The sequence below is a fragment of the Camponotus vicinus genome, unplaced genomic scaffold (genome assembly GCF_025532165.1).
Source record: "Camponotus vicinus isolate PSW18456_S1 unplaced genomic scaffold, iyCamVici1.0 SCAF_6, whole genome shotgun sequence".
NCBI lineage: Eukaryota > Metazoa > Arthropoda > Insecta > Hymenoptera > Formicidae > Camponotus > Camponotus vicinus.
Genome location: NW_028141978.1, coordinates 11,203,949 through 11,227,500, shown reverse-complemented (window position 1 = coordinate 11,227,500; position 23,552 = coordinate 11,203,949). Strand labels below are relative to the sequence as shown.

Below are 23,552 nucleotides of genomic sequence, written 5' to 3'. Positions count from 1 at the left end.
TTTAATGACACAAATATATAAACAAATATATAAAAAATACAAATATATAAAAATAAATATATAAACAAATATATAAAATATGCAAATATATAAAAATAAATCTTTTAATCTTTAAAATCTTAAACTTTAAATAAGTTGCAATGTATTTGCATAAAGACAAATAAAACTTCAAATATTAAATATTAAATATTAAATATTAAATATTATGTTACTTTAAATATAAACTTTATGTGTAAACTTTAAATATTATATATTGATAGTTTATGATAATTATTTTATAAAGCCTACACGTTATTTATACGTAATAATAAGTTAAAGAAGACAATTTAGTTTTCTATAAAAAATATAAATTTGATTTATTAAAGTTAAATTAGAATAATTGATATATATGTTTACGTATATATCCTATAGATTTTATTTAATTCATAAGATCAAATTTTTTCTTAAATTATAATATTTTTATGTTAGTCTTTGACTTTAATTAATAAGAATTATATAGATAAAATTACTTATTAGAAACAAAGAGTGCGGACAACTGTTGCCCAAATTTTCACAGCTCGAGATTGAACTTCATTTTTGACTTAAAATAAAGTTTATAAAGATTACGAATATGTAAGTTTCTAGATGGATCGAGTTACTGTTTCGAAGAAAATAATCGATAAAATAAGTATCTTTTATAAGGGTAAAAATTAAAATTTTTATAAAGATGAAAATTAAACGAAAACTTTAGAAAAACATATATAATATAATATTTTTGTATTAATAGCATTGACACAAAATTTATCATAAACCACAGAAATGGGATGCGTACATTTATATAATCTAATCATTTCTAAATGGTAAGTGAATTTTAGTGAGAAGCGACTTCAGTGCAATAAACACTCAACAAGCACGATTTTTAGATAGTCTGATTTATAGAATACCTATTTTGTAATAATGTTGTCAAATGTAAGCCGTGTAAAAGGATTAAAAAATAATAATGTTTCTCGTGATCTTTTGAAATTTATAATTTTTCTCACTTATATTAATGCTTACGTATATTTACAATGAGACTTACACGAAGTGACATATATTTATCAAATGTTTATTACTGAGCATCGATATAAGAGGATTATATTCTCTCATAATAATTTATTATGTTAAGCTTGTTGAAATGGTTTTTCTTGAATGGAAAAGTCTGTTTTCTCTATGCTTATTGATTTCTTTTAATTAAATTCTTAAGTAAATATTTCACATATTTAGAAACAAAAACAGATCCTTACATAATGCTATAATTATTTCTTCATTTCTGAGTTTTTATATTTTAAAGCAATGTAATAAACAAATTTTCATTTTTTATATTATAGTGAAACAAGCTTCAACTTGAGTATAATTCCTTAATTATATTGACATTTTAAATATTGATGCTGTATCGTACGATGTCATCTGCTTCTTGAATGTCATGACTAAGAAACAAGACTATTTGCTATTAATACATTCCTTGGTATATCAAATAAAAAATAAAACGTCCAATCATCATTACGAAAGCTAGCTATTTATCTTTCAATTACGTATACATGAAAATCCCTCTGTTTATGACTTACGCGAACACGTATGACCTTCAAAGTCTTTACACAGTTCACACAAATACTTCGTTTATTATCTTATTTCGTTTATTATCTTACCTCCTCTTTTCTTTTGTTATCTTTCGTTTTGACAAGTTCTCACGTTTTCGATTCTTTGTTACTTAAAATCAGATGATATTTGCAAGTAAAACATGTGATTTACAATGAGACTTACATGTGTAGCTAAATGCCATATAATTTATCCGACCCACATTACTTAACAATAAATAATACAATAATTTATAATTTAAAACAATAAAAATGTGTGAATCTGACAAAAGCCGAGTTATGAAAATAATAAGTAATTTTAATATAAGTATTATAATTTTAAAAATATTTATTATTATACAGGGTGGCCCATTTTAATCCATCCAGTCAAATATCTCGAAAACCAAGCCCGGGAGAGAAAAATGTTTCAGACAAAAGTTGTTTGGTTTCGAGGGGGCCATAAGATGGTACCATTGGTTTGACCTTGAATAGTCGCTGGAAGGTCACATGAAGGTCATCACCTTAAATTTTTCAAATGGAACACCCTATATATTTTTGCACATTCTTGTAACTCATCTCGGGAGCTTTCCAAAACACTATAATTAAGTTAGTTTTCATTATCTATTCGATTATCTTACCTTAATACTTTTACGTACAAAATAATGAGAGGAATCAATTGGTGTAAAGAAAACACATAATTGTTTCGAAAAAAAAATGTAATTTGCAATTAACAATTACATTACGAAAAATGAATATTTTATAAGATATTTTACGGTTTATGTAAAATTAAGAAATTATTTCAAGCCTCATAACTCGGAAAGTACTTAATGAAAACTAACTTAATTATAGTGTTTTGGAAAGCTCCCGAGATGAGCTACAAGAATGTGCAAAAATATATAGGGTGTTCCATTTGAAGAATTTAAGGTGACCTTCATGTGACCTTCCAGCGACTATTCAAGGTCAAACCAATGGTACCATCTTATGGTCCCCTCGAAACCAAACAACTTTTGTCTGAAATATTTTTCTCTCCCGGGCTTGGTTTTCGAGATATTCGACTGGATGGATTAAAATGGGCCACCCTGTATATAATATATAATGTATTTTTAAAATCATATGTATATATTTATCCATTCATACATTTAAAAAGACATGTTATTTCGTTCTGATTTATTTAAAATCTAATAAAATTAAAATTAAAAGTTACATTAACTATCATATAATTCATTCGAAAAATTCTACTTTTGTTAAATACTTCGTGATTTTTTTAGAGAATGATATTAGATAATTTAGATAAACTAAAACTTTTTCTTAATTAAAATGATTTCTTTCATTATTTTAATTATATGTATAATTAAATATATTTTGTTTCAAATTACTTAAATTACTTATATTTTTATCCATATCATACCCTTGTGAATATTAATATAAAAATATAAAAATAAAAATATTTTTATATTAGTACTCATTGTTAGATGGTTATATACCTGTCTTTTGTTGTACGCAGGTTTTTTATAAGCTACTGTCCTCTGTTAAGCAGCAAAACGGGTGGCTAGTTTGCAGGCGCCTTTTATACGCGTATATATCAGGCCTGCTCAATCTATCGATTATAATCGACCGGTTAGTCGCGATCGATCGATCGATCGCGGCGTGATTCTTATAGCTCAGGAACGTGCTATGAAATTTCACTCCTGTTCTACATTTTTAAAACGGTCTTTTCTTATTTAAACATGATTAAAATTTCCCAATGCTACAGTCTGATAAACATGTAAAAGATTCAATGAGAACTCTTACACATTGTTCATCCAATTTTCAATTTTTAATGAATGAAATTCAGGCATTAATTGAGGAAGAGCATGAAAGTATTTTTTAAAAAAATAAATTGTATGGTGCAACATCATTATTACACCGGTTCATCGTCTTCTATATGCCAACCGGAGGAATGCATTCCTTTCTCGTGTTTCACCGATGTCAGAACCGCTAGTTATTCTCCTCTCTGTTTCCCTCTCCATTACCGCTCATACTACTCTCTCTTCGCATCCTCCTCTCCACCGACCATCGTCCTTGCGCACCAGTGCCACAGTACTTGCGTCGTAGCGGTCTTGCGTGCTGACAGAGCGACCCCACTACTAACCAGTTCCCGTTACTAGTGTAGTCCGCCTTGATACCTGATGCGGCAACAGTTGCTTCTCACTTATTGTATTGCTCCGTCTTACTCTCTTACCATCCATTCATTTTTCTGACGTCTCCCCTCTACGTCAATTCTGCGTGCGACAGTTTCTCTCGATCTTCGCTCGCACGAGTCTTATCCGCGCGCTTGATAAAGGCGGCAGTGTCAAGGTCAGAGTGCGAGCGAAGAACGAATGTCAAAAACGTTTAGTGTGGTGCAACACGAGTGAAAGGATTGTTCTGCTCTCTTTCTTTCTCTCTTGCCTGATCATCATTTCCGTCGACGAAACATGTCTCTCATCGTCGAATGCTTTCGTCGCCTGACGGATGCATCGTCTTGCAAGAGCGAGGTATGCGATACACGTGCTGCTTATTTTGCATGGCAAATATTGTTGTGAGTGTTCTGTGATATGGAAATATATTCATGAATCAGGGCATAAAATAAAATGTATTTTGATTATGTTTTTGAGAAATAATTCATTAAATAATTTTTCTGCAAATTCGTATTTTAATTAATTATATTAAATATTTGTTTTTTTTATTAAATTGTATCTCTGAAATTGAAATTTAAAATAAGATTCAAGTTGTCAGTTTTTCTTTCTAATTAAATAGAAGGAAATGTAAAAATGTGGAAGTAAAGTTAGATCAATTTAATGTCATATTAAACTCTCTCTCTCTCTCTCTCTCTCTCTCTCTCTCTCTCTCTCTCTCTCTCTCTCTCTCTCTCTTTAGTATTGTTTAATGTTTCTTCGTACAATCACAATGTAAAAAAAAATCTTTATTTATCACGAATTTGTAATAATAATTCCTAAGTATTTAAAAGTATTTGTAATAAAATATCACTATTTATATCTTTATCTATATATTTATTTTTTATGTGTAAGTTATAAACTTTATACTATTAATATTTTTTCAAAGCTAATAATTGATGTGATATATATAAGAAAAGGGGAAGAATAATGTCAAGTTTGAGTATCAGCGACTTTATTATTTATGATATTTGCATTTTGATATGACGTGTCAACTGGCCTCGATTGAACGCCATTGAATATAAAATATAGGTCACTCAAAGAAAATTGTGTACACGCGTAAAATTTTAGTTATTTTCATCTCTAAAATCTGGAAACCTTGAATATATGATGCTAATGTGACAGCAATTACTTGCAATAAATTATTTGTTTTAGAAGCGATTACTTGCTGAATCGTAATAATCTAATATTATGTGCCGTTTAATAATATATATTTGTTAACAAAGTCTCTTTCTTCTTTCTTAGTTGTTATATCTCTTAAAGTCGTTCTGATTAAGAAAATTTATTAATAATTATTTCTTTCATTTAAATATCACTGTATTTATCAAGTTTATTGTTTTGTTTAAGAAATTTTGATTAAGTATATATATATATATATATATATATATATATATATATATATTAGCGCGCCGTATGAAATATATAATATTCAAAAAATTTATTTACAACAATTTTAAAGAAAAGTTATCAATAAAATTCTATTCTAGCGTCTTTTATATCAAAAATAATTATTAAAACAATTTTATTTCACCTTAAATAGTTTTTTCACATTAAAATATTAAATTAATCTTTTCTTCAAAAATTAATATATATTTGAAGTTAAATTTATATCTTATATATTTAATTAAATACTTTTTAGTTTATTAATGACAGGAATTACTAAAACAGCAATTTGATTTCATATTGCATAACTAAACGTAATATTCTATGAAAACAATGATAATATAGAAAAATAAAACTAAAAACTATTGCTATGTATGGCTGAATTCAAATTAAACATAGAAAATTGTTTTGAACATCTCAGTTATAAAAAATTATTACATTAACTAATATTATATATTATATTATATGTTGTGGTATAAATATATTCTGAAAAAATTCTATAATAAATGCATCGTTATAAAAACTGATAAGAGCATGTTTCATCGTATTTACATTAATTTTATGGAATCAGATTATATCTTTTTTTATTTATTTATTTCAGCTCAGAGGATATAAAGTGACAGATGTGAATCGTATGCGGAAAATTGGTATTGCCTGTAGAAATTTTCAAGACCTTAAGCGAAAAGCATGTTCGAAGTTAAATGTAAGTATATATATGCTACAATAGATTATATAGATTAATTAATTTTATATTATTTAAAACGTTAAACTGCTTTTGGATATTATATGCGATAAAATTCCCGTGCGATACTGGAATAGATATCGTATCGTATGAATAATGTAATATATTTTCATGCAATATAACTGCGTATGATAATGTAACGAAATTTATCATGTAAATGCTGCGCATCCAGGTTCGTCTAGTATTCGGATGATGAATGCTTCATTTTAAGCAGGATTTATGTAATATTCGAATGCATTGTGACATTATTCAACGAATAATGTGAGATTTCATTTCAAGTCATAGGGCAATTAGCTGCTTATGCACGAGATACATTTAAAATAAATTTTAATATACAAGTACTATTGTAACTTTGAATAAATAGCAAATATTGGATATTAGAATTTATAAATGTTTTCTTTCTTTAATTTATGATATTCTCGCATTATTTATAGGATGAAGACTCAACACAATAAAAAAACACCCGTATGTGTTATGCCAATCATTGCTGCTCGACTTATGCTTACATTCAATGCTTTGCTAGAATGTGAAATTTGTCCTTGCAATTGAAAGCAAGAATAGCGCTCGGTGCACGTGCACTAAACAATTCATCATTGTGTTTATTCGACTCGCACTCGCAGGCTCAGTGCATCTATTCTTTCCTGTATTGCTTATGCAGTAATTGTTTAAATTGTGCTGAGTAAATTGCGCTTTTGTTCCAATTTTCTTCCAAGTTGCTTCGCACTTCTTACTATATCTATGATTTTTAATTAGTCAGTCATACAATTATGCGCGATGGAATGCATGGTAATCTACGGGACGATATATCAATTGAAATGCAATCGCGTGGTGTAAGTTATAGTGTCTGCTTAATAACAAAGAGATAAATCATTTATTAAACAAAGATTTGCATCGATTAACTCTCCTGCATAAATTATGCAGTCTTACGATCTTATTTACGCATCTCTCTTTTCTTCGATCTTTTCATCAAGCACTGAACTGATAAGTGTTGCGTTTAGAAATGCATGCAGTAGCACTCAAGAAATTATATCTATATTATATAAGAAATTATATGTGTTGAAAATATGAAATTATATGTCTTGTACTATTATATCCGAGTATAATATTTTCATAACTTTTACATGACAATTGACATCTTCTAATAACAAATTTTTATTTCCAAATTTTAATTAAAGTGCATATGATTCACATTCCTTTTATTTTTTATAATACTGTAGAAATATATTGGAGTTATTATTACAAAATTGAAATATTATTTGCTATTTAACATGTTGAATTTTACTGTTGATTTTACGATTTATTTCACATAAGAATTTAATAAAATGGTAACAGGACCAAAATATCGCGCGCGATAAAGAAACGTATATATAAATATATTTATTCCGAATCATAGTATCAATACTGCGAATTCTTTCAATAGCTACCTTTGATGTGGAAGAGATCGGAAGTGTACAGCATTGTTGACAGTATTTCGAGAGTTAATAGATAGATAGGTTAATCCGGTTGCAGCACGTCCTTGAAATCCGTATCCACCCGCCCGCAACCGCTGGCTTTATCGAACCAGCCGGGCCAGGGACAGGAAATAATCTCAATGTCAAGGGCGTGTGAATCCATTTTCCGTGTTGACTTAAAAGTCGACCCAAATATTTCCGACATATAGCAACTTCAATTCGACGCAGATTTACGAGCTTCGAGCTCGCAGAGCATCTTCGAACGAATTGTTACGAAAAGAAATTAGAGTACAAATTCTGAATCAGCTTTATACGTTACATATAGATATGATTATTATTATGAAATTATCGCGTAATCTATGCATGAAGGTGTTTTAAATACATATATCAAACTAATGTTCTGATTGTATTCAGCATTGATTAACAGTTGTGTTATAACCACTTATTATTAAACATAATGTTACAACTAATAAAATTCTTGGATGAGAACGAATTATTTTCTATTTACTTATTTTGGAACTTGTCGAACTTTAAAGGTTTTGAACTTTCAACAACTTGGATTATCGAAGAAAGATTTGCAGATGTAATATACCCGTGGCAAATTATAGATTATTTTTTCAAACCGACCTATTTTTTCAAACTCGTTGAGAGAAATGTGAAAATGACGCTGTCACGAGAAAAGCGATATAAAAGTTGGTAATCCTTGAGTTCGACCTTCGGGGAATTATATTTATGAGAGAGAGTGCATTACATTATAGGGTTGACGTCTGTTTGAGATATCGAGTATTCTCTTGCATTGTTGCATTATCGATCATTTATTCAAAATAGTTTGTTCATGGACGTTAATTAATCTGTGGCTACGTCCGATTAAAGCTCTTTCGTGTAACTGTTTCTTCCAATCTCATAATATCTTTCATATAGTGTCAAAAGAACTAATTATACCTAATTGACAATAACTTGATCAATAGTAATTTGCAAATGATAATTTGATACGTTTTTACAGATAACTAATGATCCGGCAGAAGTGAATGTTTTTCTCTTGGATGGATCATTAATCGATGAGGAATATTTTCACACATTAGAACCACAGACTACTCTCATTTTACAGAAGCCAGGAGAGAAAGTATTATCTGGTCAGTATATAATAATATAATTTATAAATATATGCATTATTTATATATATTTTATGCATCATAGTTTGTTATTTCTTTTTTATATAAAGAAGAAGCTGTAGAAAAGGTCACGCTGCTAATAGTATTTTTATATCAATTTTTCATTTTTCTACATATAAACTATCATGTTATTAGTTAGTTTGTTAGTGTTTATTTTTTTAAACATAAATTTATAGATCTTACTAATATTTTCTTTATTGTAACTGACGCTTTTAGCACAATTAGTTGTTTAATTTTTCAATGTCAACCAAAATAATCGCACGTTTCCATCAACTTCGAAAACTGTCGCTGCTTTTAAAATATCTCCTACACTTTCTTAAAATACTCCTACATTGTATATTTATCATTGTTAGCTCTATAACTTAAGAGTATATTTTCGAGATTTATTGCTTTACAAATTCAACCTAAGTTTAACACCATAACAATAACTAATGTGTGCTGCGAGTTTGGCCGCATGCCAAAATTAAATATTCCGGTCCAGTATCGCTCTCTTAAAAGTTTACTAACTTCTTGGCAAAGGCCGAGTTGCGCTCTGGGGAAAAGTAGATCGTATTTTACACGGCAGCAAAGATGCCATGCAATTCCTTTTCAAGGACGAACAATTTCCCGCAGACGCGGACATTTTCTACGATGCGCTGAGACGCGTGAACATTGATTTCCTCACTGCCGGCGACAAGGTGACGCAATTCCTCACGGAAAATCTTAAAGCAAAGGTCGCCTTGTTGAACAAAGTGTTGAACAAAGATGACTCCAAGACGGCACTTAGTACGAGGGACGAGCATCCGGAATGGTTTAAAGATTTGGAAACTAATTGTACGACCAAAGTGAGTCCAATAAGGCGAAAAATCTGTCGTTATATATAATTTATACCGTTCTTTCGTTTCGGTTAAATTAATCTTAATAGATTATAAATATTCTGAAAATATATTCGATAGATAATATAATGCACATACATTAATGTAATTAATAATTTTTCAATTTACAAACGAGATATTTTAACTTTTTTCTTAACTAAACTTCTAACTCTCTAATTAATTCTTTGCATTATCCATAGGAAGCATATATGCATCGCAGGTGTCAAGATAGGATACGCACTTATCTGTATAAGACGATCGAGCAGATCAGATGTTCGGACGTGTATATGAACGATCGCAAGGCGAGGCAACAGCTTCTGCGTGCGATAGCGTTCTTCAAAATTCAGCTTAAGGAAGATCACTATTTCGGATATTATTTCGACAGAAGCAGAGCGGAGACTGGAAACTTTAAGGATGATAGTGACGAGACCGATTCTAGACAATGTTACGAGCATTGTCCTTGCAACTTCGGCCATATCAATGACGAAACGTATCTGTATCAACTATATCTTTGTCTTCCTCAATCGTCCGATAGAAGCACGACTATAGTCGATTCAACCAAGACCGACGAAACAGATGCGAGGAGGCTCGTCAAATCCGAGAAAAATGCAAATGACGAGATATTAGAAAGTTGCCCGTATGGTGTGAAACCACAAGGAAAGCAAATCGCCATTTGTGATAGGAAAGGCGAATTTAAATGCGAAGGCCGATGGAACGCAAACGGCTGCGCCTACAGTGATCGACACAGAATCAATCCATATAGATCCAAAGAGGAGCTCGCTCTATTCTCCACATGGAATTTGGATCACAAGTAAGATAATGATTATAGTATTTTTTTTTGCTCATCGATTTTTAAAATGCTCAACAACTGACTTCGGGAAATTATTAATCTGCATGCATGCGTTTGAAATTCTCTCGATAACTTAAATTTAAAACAATTTATTTTCGATGTGTGCGATAAGTACAATGATTCGATTCATTATTATTTGCAGAATTGAAAGGTGCAGGACGCTCGTTCCGAAATTACTACAGCTGTCGCAGCAGGACATCAATGAACAGGATATCTATGACTGTTACGACAATCTGTTTACCGTGAAGAATTTAAGACTAGTTCATATCGTATGCCACGATAAAGGATCGCACAAATAAGCTTCGACTTTAGAGTTTTTATGTTAACATATATTACATATATGTATACATATATTACGTTATTAAAAATATGATCGTGAGACGCGTGAAGGCCAAGATATAATTGTACAAGGGTGCGAGATGATGTATACAGATACATAATATAGATAGAACAGATCTCCTCATGCACAGATCTCTATAAATAAGTATATTTAAGTGCTGTTGACAAAATATAGACTTAGAGATTATTAATGTTAATATAATATCTTGGTTATACTTCCATTGCGGCATGAAATACTAAGCAATAATATTAATAAAATATCATACAGTGTCCTCTAAAGCTTAAAATACTGTAATTTATATTGTGATTTTTGTTTTTGAAGCAGAAAATTTTTCGAGCAATTACTATTGACATAATAATTATAAATTTCAAATATTCTGATTATTTTATGCGATACGAGAGAAAACAGGTTCAGAATTAAATATAACAGAATCGTAACATGTTTAATAAGAAAAATGCTCACTTTAAAATATCATTTGACGATGATTGTCAATTATAGTAGAAAATTTAAAAATATAAATGTAAAAAAAAAATAATTTATTGTATAAGAAAAGAATTGAAAATCGATGGAAAATCAATGTCTCCTTGAATAATTATGACATGTTACTTTGATTCCGATTGAATGAGAGATTTTCAATTCTTATAATAAATTATTTTTTTTACATTTATATTTTTAAATCTTTTGATTGTCTTAATCATATTCTAATACGTTTTCTTATACATAAAAATTATAATGACGTAATGATATGACGTAATGATATTAACGTCTTTTCATATAAAGACATTATTTATATAAATCAATTACGAATACAGGGTTGCATAAGTCACACGCAATGGAAGAACCGTAATTTATTCCAGCGCCTATAAAGTTGACAAAATAAAAAAAACCAGTTGTTTCAGATATATCGTTAAGCATTGAGTATATTCAGTGCTTGTAGATAAAAAAAGGGACTAAAAAAATCCTACTAAGGAACAAAAAGATCCTCTTTCATGCAAAAAATCACAAAAATATAACTCTAATTCTCTATTAAAATCAGATCTGGTTAAAAACTAAGACTAAATTGATTTGTCTTAATTCGGTGAGCTATTGCTCTTCTTATGCTCCGAGAAAAATATATGATAGAAAATCTTTCAGACATATTTTTATTCAGACTGCTCGATAAAGAGACAAAACAAAGTTCTGATATATACACGTATACATGTATAGAAAAACATACACACACATATATATATAAATTAAATCATATATATATATATATATATCTATATTCTAATAAATAATTAATAAAACAATAAATAAACTCACCCCAAAATTTGATACACTCTATCTATAAAAGAATAATATTGTACATATATAGTCATTTTTTTTCTCTAAATTAAAACATATACATATATGTATGTGTGTATATATATATATATATATATATATATATATATATATATATATATATATACACATACATATATGTATATGTTTTAATTTAGAGAAAAAAAATGACTATATATGTACAATATTATTCTTTTATAGATAGAGTGTATCAAATTTTGGGGTGAGTTTATTTATTGTTTTATTAATTATTTATTAGAATTTAAAAAAACTTTTTTGTTAACAAAAAATTGAAAAAAATATTTTTTAATGTTCAATTATAAATATTTTTATAACTCAAATTAAAATCTTAAGAAAAGAAGTTTGCTCTGCATAAAATTGAATGAAGAATATATATATAAAATCTTATTACTTATTTGTGTGCTATTCTCGCTTCAAATAAAATTGTGAATATTTCTTCTTTTTTTTAGATTGCTTAATATATTATAATTAAAAAAACTATTGATAACATTTTTCAAAAAAGCAAGTTAAGTTGGAAAAAATCCATATTAAAAGAAAATACAAAAATTCTTGCAAGCATCTTTATATATATATTATATATTAGGCGATGTTTTAGAAATTTTAACTGTACGAAAAATGATATTTTTATTAATTTTTTCATTATATTTGTATTATACATCTTGCAATTATATGAACTTAGCATACGGTATTGTACTAAAAAAATATTGTTCCTAATTAAGTCGAACAATTTGATTATTTCATGTAAATGTTGGTGTGTTGTGTGTATTGTTGTTTATAGAGTGCAAAGTAATAGTCTAGTTATAAAAGCAATTGTTATGATTTTGACCAATGTACATCTTACTCTTCTGAGTAGACATTTGTTATTCATATCGTTTCTAATGTTTGAAAAATATTATATATAGACATGCGCATCAGCAAATGATTGATTAAAAATTTTTTTAAATAAAAGTTTTATATATAATAAAAAATGTGTTATATATATTTTCATGTAAAATTACACAAAAGTATTCAAAAATTTCATTGAAAAATATGAACATTAATTCTAATAAATAATTATTTTGTTATAATGAATTAAAATCTGATAATAATATCATGTTTTATAAAAAATATAAATTCAATAAATTTTATTATAAATTGAAAAAATATAATTTTATTAGTTTATTTTAATCTCTATTTATTTAATCATTTAATTTAGCATAAAATATAATCATATTATCAGATATATGAATATTACATATAAATAAGTATATAAATATATTGATCATTTATTGATGCGCCCACCTAATGTAAAGTTGCAACAATATGCAAAATTAAATTGAAAATAAAGCAAAATTAATTTTATTCAAGCTATGGAATAAATTCTTTTCGTATAAAATCTAATGAACATTTAAATCTTCAAAATCTAGAACGATATATTTAATATAATATAATAACTTGATATTTTTTATAATTTTATAATTTTAAATAATATAAATTGTTATATTTTATTTATTCTAATACATCTTTGTACACTAAATAAGTCATTGTCGAGAGTGAAATGGCTTAAACAAAATATTTTTTATTTTATATTTATTTTTTAAACATTTTTATAAACAATATATTCCATATCTTTGATAATAACATCAATTTTGCGATTATTCGTTTTAAGTACTGCATTTTACAAACATAAACATTATTTTGACCGTTTTATTATTCATAGATTAAGGATTACATTTTATTTATTTAGAGGCATTGGTAGGCAGATATTGATATGACTGCGTATTGCAATTAATTATACACAATATATTTACACAATATATATTTGTTAATTTTATCTCATTGTTAATTAACGATGGTGATGGTAAAGCGTGCCAATCTAAAACATACCATCTTACCATAATCTTAAACATACCATCATATTTTACGTTAATTTTGCATTCTAAATTATTAGTTAATAATAAAATATGCCAATCTAAAATGTATATATATATATATATATATATATATGTATATATATATATATATATATATATATTGTACTGATGTTTCATATAAATGATATTTTAGCAAAAGAATCACATTATTTTGATACATTCGTTAAAATTTTACAAGTTGTTCCAAAGCAATATAGAATAAAGATACCAAATATGGAATATATTTCTAATATGTAATATTTTCTGAATATGTAACAAACAATGATTATATAGTAATACAATTAGACTATTTAAAGCGATGTTAAAATTAGCAATTAGAAAATAAGCTTTATGATTAAATTATCTTTCTTAGAATACCTAATATTTGATAATTCTTTTACATTAGATACAGACAATGGCAATTGTTGTACTAGTATCTAATTTTTAGATTACAAAGATATAATATAATGAGATAATCAAATGGTATATAGATAATTGATTATAAGTTTTTTGTATAATTAGATAAATTATTTTATATATTCAAGTCTTTTTTTTTCTTTTTAAATGCAAATTCGAATTTTTTTCAATATTTTCTTGCATAATTTATATTATTATTATATTCCTTGCTATAATTTTATATTATTCCAATATGCTTTTTAAAGCTTTTTAATCTAACAAATATTTTTTATATATGTGAACGACACAATTTCAAACGAACATTCAATCGATAAATTGGAAAGCAAATTTTTTATAAAGCAAAATGTAAATGGTATTTTTTCCATATTTGGTATCCTTCCTCTATAAATTTTTCATCGCTTTTATTAATAAAGTACGTGGCCAATTTGAATGGCCTGTTATTTTCAATAAATTTTTAATCAATAGTCAATGCAGTTCAAAGTTCTGTTCGATATATATCGATAAAAATTGGTATTATTAAAAGAGTCAATACTATGTGTACCAAGAATTGTATTTTTTAAAGAAGAGGTTTTATAACTGAGTTTGGAGGCGAAAATATTTTACAGAAAATAGATCATGTTAAAACTTTCTATAAAATTTATATATACAATGACTGATATAACTATAATGAGTTTTCTTCATTATAATCTATTAAACGTTAATTGTAAACGCATAAATATTAACTACAAAACTTGTTAAATGTTAACTAAAAAAACCGTTTTACCAAATGTACTCAAGACTTGTTTAAGACTTATTAGCAGTAACGCTTTTGAAATAGCATGAAGTACTGATTTTGTGCCATTTTTCACTATCCATGAGATTTATGTGTCTTCGAAATGTAGACAAAAGAAATATATATTTGAAAGAATGTTATATAAATATTTTGATGCATTTAATTATATGCTGATAGATAGAGAAGAAGTGAAAAGGAGAAAGAGAGAGAGAGAGGGACAGAGAGAAATTACATTGTTACATATGCATTATTTCAATAGTTCATGTATTTATGTGTAATTTTCTGTTGAAAAATGATACGAGACCTTATGTTTCAACCTTTTGTTGAAAAATGATATGAGTCTTATCACTATATGTAAAGAAAATTTATTTTTGAATAAGATGATTTCCAATCGTGCTAAATCAGAATAAAGAAAAACTACATAAAAATACGATATCTCTTTGTAGATTACATGTAAGTACAGCAAATATTTTTCAATGTATAAGAGAACTGAGTAGAAAAATATATTTTAGGTACAAGAAAAAAGAAGAATTTCATTATCTTTTTATCCTGCTCTTTAAATATGGATATGCTCTTTAAATATGATATTAATTTATTTAATTTGAATTAACCTCTTTCTAATTTTGATGAAATATAAATATCTAGAAAAGCTAAACCTAATTTTTTATTTTTATTAACATATGTGTATATTTGAATACTTGTTTCAGAATATTTAAATGTTACACATATATAAAGATGAAAATACGTAGAGAGATTTCATCTGTCATCTTACGGAGCATCATGCATGATACTGATACATCGTGCTGTGATTTCTGAACTATTTTGCATCAGGAAAGTGTCATAACAAGTTTATAGATGCCATTGAACGCTATCTCTAGGCGATATCAGATTACAGGAATTTAATGTCATTTTTTAGTTGAGAATCGTATTATCGAAATTACTATGATATGGATCAATGCATATAAATAGCGCACAACATAGATCAAAATTTATAGCTGTTGACATTATCGAAAATTTAAAAAATTAATTCTCGCTTTGGCGATGGCAATTATGTTCTTCGTTTAAATTTCCGTGCATTTTTTCAATTAGTCAATAATCTGGATCATTGCAAATGAGTCAAATTTTGCATATTAAACGAACCCAATAATTAGTTCCTCTGACAGATTTTAATTATAAGAAAATAACCTATAAAAATAATTACATTGTGCACATAGCATGTTCTGATCGTTAGATTTTGCAGGACTTTCAAATTTTCTTCATTATTTCCAACTCCCGATTATATTACGAAATGCTATATATGTCTGATTTGAATAATAACGAACTGAAAGTATAAACGAAAAATTGAAAGTCGATGAAAGAAGAGTGGATTTTTATATATATATATACGCTATCCTATTCAAATATATTTTTATGTATTTATTATGCAATTTTTAATTTCGGTGGTTTTCATTACATGCTTTTATAATAATATGCGAACCATATGATAATATTTCTATTATAAATTCAGATTATTTCATCATTTGGTATTTTATATTAAATCGTGAAAATCATTTCTGCAAAAATATCAGAATAAAAACGAAATAATAGAAAAAAAATACAAGAGACACAGAGAAAGAGAAATACCTTATTTAAGATTAATTATTTTTTATGAATCGTATTCTTTATTCAGCTGACAGAACGGTGATTCGTTTTTATGCGAATTTCATAATATAAAGTGAGCAATGAGCAGCGAAAGTTTATTTTAAAGATAACTTAAATTGAAATTTTTAATTGAATTTTGTTCGTATATCAATTTGTTCGATACATGCATATGTATATCTCGCTCTATTATCGCATATCCGCACATAATACATATTTCTCGAATAAACAAAACTCTTACTATTTCATTAAAAATTTGATGAATTATTTATATTAATTATATGTATCAATCTCTGAAAAAGTTGATATGAAAATTATTCGACACAAAGAACTAATTTCGATTATTCAGAAAAGCAATAGGCGAAAACGCGAGAATAATAATAAATGATGCGGATAATGAATGAATTTTCGATTAATCGAGTGAATTGAATGAATACTAAACATGTGGATATACATATAGAGATTTCCTCTCTCGGTCAAACGGATGTAAAGGACAGCCGCGTGTATCTAATCCCCAAAAACTTCCGACTCTCGTATAGATACACGGAGTGCCGGGCTAATGCTTCGCATGAACTTGGCGCGAGACACTACCGTGTCTCTTGATATCAAAAACAAAAAATTTTTGAAAAAAAATGTATCAGACGAAAGTTTTAAAAGTTTTATTAAATGGTCATACCCGTTTGACTTTAAATGAAAGAGTCAAGGTCTTAGGGAGTTCAACTTTGTTTTCTTAAATGGAACTTCCTATTTTTCATCGCACGTTTTTATAGCATCTCAAGAGTGTTTTCCAAAACACTATAATAAAATATTTTCTTGTCAAGTACTTTTCGAATTATGAGGCTTGAAATAATTTCTAATCTTTACATAAACTACAATCCAATTATACTGAAATAAATCTTCACTTGCTTTTATTTCACTAATATTGAAATACTAATATTAAAAATATATATTAAAGTATATATATATATATATATATATATATATATATATATACACATGTGTGTGTGTGTGTGTGTGTAAAAAAAAGATACATATGAAGAATAAGATATTTTAATAGATAGTTTATGATTCGGAGTATCTTTGTTCTTTCTATATTCTTTATATTTTCTATATTCTTTTTAAAGAACATTATTTATATTAGAATTATTTTATTGAAAAAAAAAAGATTATTTTGTTTAAAAAACTGCACATTTAAGTTAAAATCATCTAATACAATTCAACGCACATATAATTTATCTATTTGATACTCACTTTTAATCCTTCTTCGAGAAATTTATAACACAAATTTCAAGTTAAATTGCAATGAAAAATTGCACGTTAAACTTTGTTGCATAATGACATACAATATTCAGTTCTGCATTTATATATATATTTGCATAGATAATCTATTGCAATAGTTGCAAAAGAATTTAATATATGCAATTTTATATAATTATTTGACTATTTTACATACATACACATACACACACACACACACACACACACACATATATATATATATATTCTTTCGCAACAAACTAATTTCCAACTAATTGCAACATTTACAATAGATTATCTACTGCAAATAATGCATTTTTTATGTTAGTGCAATTAAAGTTAAAGTAGCATGATACCATATTGTGAGTTTTAAAAATAATTATGTATGTCGCTTATCGGAAAAGTCTCGTAACAAATTGAAAGAAGGCACTGTCAAAGTGGCAGCTGGCGGCTTTATTTGTAATCAAGACCACCCAGAGATCCAGCCTGATGCGGATAACGAGAATAAATTTTCATTTCACGTATCGGTGAGTTTTTGCGGCTGAGTGATCCTCTATGGGTAACCCCCCGTGGTGCAAATTACCCCGCAATATGTTGCCGATTGTACGGGTGAAGTCGGAAATCGATACGCATCAGGGCAAGGAGGATCATTGAAAATGCTGTGCATATCGTCCTTTGAAAGTACGGATTTTGGCGTTGGTACGAGAGCGGAAAAGTGTCGCAAAAGAGCAAAAATGAAAAAGAGAGCGAATCCTCTGTGTTACATGCTCTTACGAACGGAATTCAAATTGGTTCTCTAAAATCATCCCTCTCTCCTCGATCGTCCTTTCGAACTCTCGAGTGACTTTACTACCGGCACTAATCACTTCACTGTGAAACGATTTACTGATTTATCGTTTAATTTCGCGAAGATGGCTTCCCGATGCATCTCCCCAACACACACCGACAGGGAATCGCATACGTGTGTACGTAAAATCCCCGAGCAAATCCAGATCATAGGACGGTAATGGAGGTTCTTTACCGTAACGGCGACTGGCAACAATGAAATTCCACGAAGTAGTAGCAAGAACTAGTTTTTATATCCGTTGTATTATTAACACGTTTTCAAAGCATATCATATAGGTGTATTGTCTCGAACACATGAGGAGGATTTTAAAAATATATGCCCGAAGATTATATGACGGAGCTTTTGAGCACAACAGAAAGTTTTGCGTCTTTTCGCAGTCATTTAGAGGAGCTATGAATTTTTTACGATGTAAGTGCATACCGAGTTTAAAGTTTGCCAAAAATAAGCGGACTATAACCTCGAATATGCCGAGTTAAGCATGTGAATGAGCACAATATTGAGAGGAAGTCTTCGAATTTCGGCTATATATATATATGTTGTAATGCATATTATTTTATTTTATATTTTCCATACAATATAAAGTTAATTAGAATAAATGATATATTTATTTTTAAAGATATTAATTTTTCTGTTATAAACTGGCCAATATTTTCATAGCATTAAATATATTTATGACATCAAAAATATTAACTATTTGTTTTAACTTTTTGTGTACAAATATTTACGAGTTTACACGTATCTTTATGTATTTAATAATAATTAAAAACTCTTTTGTTAAGTTTAACTTTAAAATAAATTTTACATAATTTTTTTTATTTTAATGTGAGGAAAATTTGGTTTACAAGTAATCTATAAAAAATATTCTAGTATATAGAAAAAGATAAAAAGAAATATTATTTGAAAATATTCAAAATTGCATTTTTAACTGATTTCTATATTTTTTTTACTTCACAATTACACTAGCAAGCTCATCGAGGAATTTATAAGTTTATTTGTTTAAAGAGTACCACAAAAAAGTAGTATTATATTTCCTAGCTACTATCAAAAACCAGTATTTCGTATTTTCAATTTTTCCTCCCTTCACAAATATCAACCCGTCAATCTAGGTGTATTTATGATCCGAGAAACGGTATCATTTAAATTGCATACGCTCCCGTTTTCTCACGATCGATAGCACGCGACCGCAAATAAATATTCCACCGAAAAACGGCACGTTTAGAATTATTGATGGAACTACCAGCAGGAAGTTTCGTCGCTGGTACGCGTTTCAGGGCGCGTCTGATTTCTGGCATATAATTCTTTTACGTGCGTTTCCCCTTTTTATGGAGACATGATATTGCAACGCGCGCGTTGCATCTCGTTCTTTTCGTTCGATTATAATTCCATTTACCACCCGAGCGCAACTTGACTGCTATTATTATTAAATTTCTGCATGAGATTAGATTATGCTTCGTTCGTGCGCGCTTCCGATGGCGGTGGCATCCTCTCAAATACGCTCAGTGATACACGGCATAGCTGTTTGCTGTCTTTTTTATGAATCTACCGCGCTTCGCACATACACAAACCGGCTATTAAACATGCCAATCGTGCATACGTCATCTTTTGCGTTCAGAAACTCTATGCTTCGTGCGATCTGCGGCACGATAAGAAACAATGCTCTTCGTCTTGAGCACGTTACCGTTACCGGCGAATCACCACTCGCGATTCTTATCGTCTCATAAGCCGTTTCAGCACCACTGAAATGGAGCACTCGCCGAAAGGCTTGCATTTCATAATTGGAGTATTCAAAGAATCAGAATGAATTTGAGAATTTAAAATTCGAACCTTTAAGATTTCTTCAAACATGAGACTGTCTCGAGCGACGACACAACAATTCCATGACATAATATTTTGCAACTCGCTCAACGCCTCATATTTGAAGCCGGAAATTTTGAAAATTAGAATTTTAAGTTAAATTTGGATTTTCTATTGTATAGAACAATGTGTACTTTCATTTTATAGTTTTTACAATTACTATTTTATAGTTTCTGTTTATATAATAGAAGCGTATAATTTTTTCCAATTTTATTTTATAACTTTTGCTCCATTTTTGGCTCATATTTGTCCGATCTCGTTTTCATATCATTCTTCCAATATTCCAGTTTTATCACATGTTCCAAAGAAAGATATTTTCTATCATTAGCAGTCTTATTATAAATTTAAAATATGCAAAGAGAAGGCTAATAAGAGTACGAAGCGATGGGCGTAACAAATACATGGATTTCCCATTAATCAATAAATAATTTTATTTACACTTATTTGTCTCGCGTTTGGCTTTTATTAACCTTTCTTTATATATTTGATATTTTGATATCTCTCGGAGTCTTATTGTTTATTTATAATAATAATAACAATAACAACAACAACGACAACAACAATAATAATAATAATAATAATAATAATAATAATAATAATAATAGATATTAAATCCATTTTATCCTTTTTTCATTGCATATTAGTTGTCTACTCTTCGCTAATTCTTAAACACATATAAACAATATACACAAGATAATAGAAAGCTTCAAGCAGTAAAGGCCAACGAGATGCTCTTCTGGTTCACGATTATGTTTTAAATGCGGTAGTACGTTGCTTTAACCGCGACGCATAATTCAAAAGCAATTTCGACGCGATGATCTTGCGTCTCGCTCTCTCTAAGCGTCTACATCGTTAAAGCCGCTCTTGTCATCTGGTTACGCTCAATGCGGCTGCATAGGAGATCGAGAGGACATGTCGTGGACAGTTTAATGTTTTGGTCAAAATTTGTTGAATTATTTAGCGTAATGCGAGCAGAGTCGTGAACGAAGAATAAAATCGGAGAAAGCAGTGACATTTCTCGGTCAGATTTATACTTTTATTAACGCGAATGTGCAATTAATTTAAAAATGTCAACTTTATCGCAAAGTAAACCTTTTCACGTTAATTCAAAATAAATACACATATAATATAATAACAAATCACGATATAAATATATAAATATTCGTGAAAAAAGTTGAAGATTTACTTCTTATTTATTAAAACTTGATAACTTACAAGGAATTATTATAATGCATCGTTTGTATGAAAGTGTATCAAGAATTCAGACGATGTAGTAACATAAAAATCAACAATAAATTTTGCAATAATAGTATTAGAATGTTCCGGTTAGAACAAAGATATAGAGTAAAGTTATAGAGCACAGAAAAGATAATATAAAAGAGGTCAGAAGATGAAACAATAGAACAGATTAAATTTTCCATGATCCTACAGAAACAAGCGTATCTTTTTTACAATTTTTCCTTACTCGAAAGAAAAGAGAAACATTTTTCTGGTGAGTTTAGTATTAAAGCAGAATAAAAGAATAATTATTTGGCGCAGAACAAAATATCTCTGCTTGTATTTTATATAAAATATAAAATCTATTATTTCAGATTGTGTAGTATTATTATTAATTATTTATTTATTCAAAGTAAAAGTCAATGTTGCAAATATTTAACAAGATTATAATATTATATTGCTTGCAATACACATAATTAATAGATCATATTTTGGATATTTTTGGAAAATAAATTAAATGCAAATGATTTTAGAATAACTAAAATATTGTAATTTAAGGAAATACGATTACAGAAAAGAGGATCAATATTGAATGCACTAATATAAATTTTGAAAAAGATTATGTCGACAAGAAGTAATACCTCGATTATCTCGCTTCCTAATTAAATAGCGTATTTATTTTATTGTTGGTGCAAACTAATGCATGTGTATAAAATATGACTTTTTGGATATTGTGATTACTAGAAAAATATAATAATCTAAAATTGTACGATCATTGTTTGCGTTATTTAAAATTAATGATTTATGCTTTTATCGAGAAAAATTTTTCGAAAGGAGATAGGACATGTTTGCGTCAGGGCGAGATATGCGTCGCAGCTGTACTTAAATGCGTCTCGTAAATTATAGAGGAGAGAAGCACGATATTATACCGTAGTCCGACACATATATATACGCACACGCTTACGTACACGTAGACGCAAGGCGACGAAAATTGTTTTTTACGCTCTCGGACGCCTGAACCAACTCTCTTTTGGTGGCTGCCGTTGAGCTCACGCCGGGGATCACCGGGTGGGCTTAAACGGTGTTTTACGGTGCGCTGTTGAAGATCCTACAAGAATTATCCCAGAAACCCTGCAGGTGTCACGTAAGTTCGCTCGAAGGGTTTCCCGCGAAACTTGCCTCGCGAAAATATTCTCGTATAATTTTTGCGAAACACGGCGCGATTGTGATAAGAGCGAAGTTTTCTAAAAAATTGTTTGTGTTCTTTGCTATCTCGTAATTTTCTAAAAACTAATAAAATTGATAGATTCAGTTGCTTGCGCAATTCGAATAGTTATCTTTAAAATATACGCATTTCAAGTACCTTTTAATTGTTTAATATTTTGAAAGCAGAATATCCCATGATAGTAATAATTTGTTTATATTTTTAAAAGAATATCGCGCGATGTATTATTTAATTTTTACTAGTCAATAGTAAAATCTCGCGAGACAGTTGATGGTCCTTATAATAAGAAAAATAAGCGCATCAAAAATCCGCGCATCGAATAATCTTCGCAGAACGACAAAAGCAACGTAGGTCCTTCACTGATGGCATTTCGTGGACTCGATAACGACTATGTGAGAATATTTTCTAAAGAATCCCGTTTCTCCACATACGAGTCCTTACGAACCATCGTGCGACGTTTCCTGAAGTCTACCAACTCGCCTCGAAAATGCGTCTTTACCGCGGTT

The 23,552-nt window shown here is 28.7% G+C and overlaps 2 protein-coding genes across 3 annotated transcripts in view; one reads left to right on the top strand and one right to left on the bottom strand.

Annotated features, from left to right (window-relative positions):
• The window catches only part of LOC145973274 (very long chain fatty acid elongase 7), a 32,127-nt gene extending 14,161 nt beyond the window's left edge, over positions 1-17,966 (bottom strand). The window contains exon 1 of the mRNA XM_083102533.1: positions 17,897-17,966. The gene's annotated coding sequence lies outside the window, so the exon portion shown is untranslated. The remainder of the gene's footprint in view (positions 1-17,896) is intronic.
• On the top strand, positions 3,676-11,320 carry Drep4 (DNA fragmentation factor-related protein 4). Of its 2 annotated transcripts, XM_083102316.1 has the most exons (6): positions 3,676-4,108; positions 5,772-5,873; positions 8,367-8,496; positions 9,148-9,359; positions 9,590-10,200; positions 10,382-11,320. In XM_083102316.1, the coding sequence occupies exons 1-6, from the start codon at positions 4,049-4,051 to the stop codon at positions 10,536-10,538; spliced, it is 1,272 nt and encodes a 423-aa protein (XP_082958442.1). In that variant the 5' UTR covers positions 3,676-4,048; the 3' UTR covers positions 10,539-11,320. The 2 variants fall into 2 exon arrangements, with proteins under 2 accessions (XP_082958442.1, XP_082958443.1); XM_083102317.1 differs by lacking the exons at positions 3,676-4,108; positions 5,772-5,873 and adding an exon at positions 6,347-6,377.
• Positions 17,967-23,552: the final 5,586 nt, after the last annotated feature.

Coding starts and splice junctions, on each gene's coding strand:
- Drep4 (XM_083102316.1), top strand. CDS start 4,049: ATGTCTCTCATCGTCGAATGCTTTCGTCGCCTGACGGATGCATCGTCT. Junction 5,874..8,366: donor AAGCATGTTCGAAGTTAAAT/GTAAGTATATAT, acceptor ACGTTTTTACAG/ATAACTAATGATCCGGCAGA. Junction 8,497..9,147: donor AGGAGAGAAAGTATTATCTG/GTCAGTATATAA, acceptor AATTTCCCGCAG/ACGCGGACATTTTCTACGAT.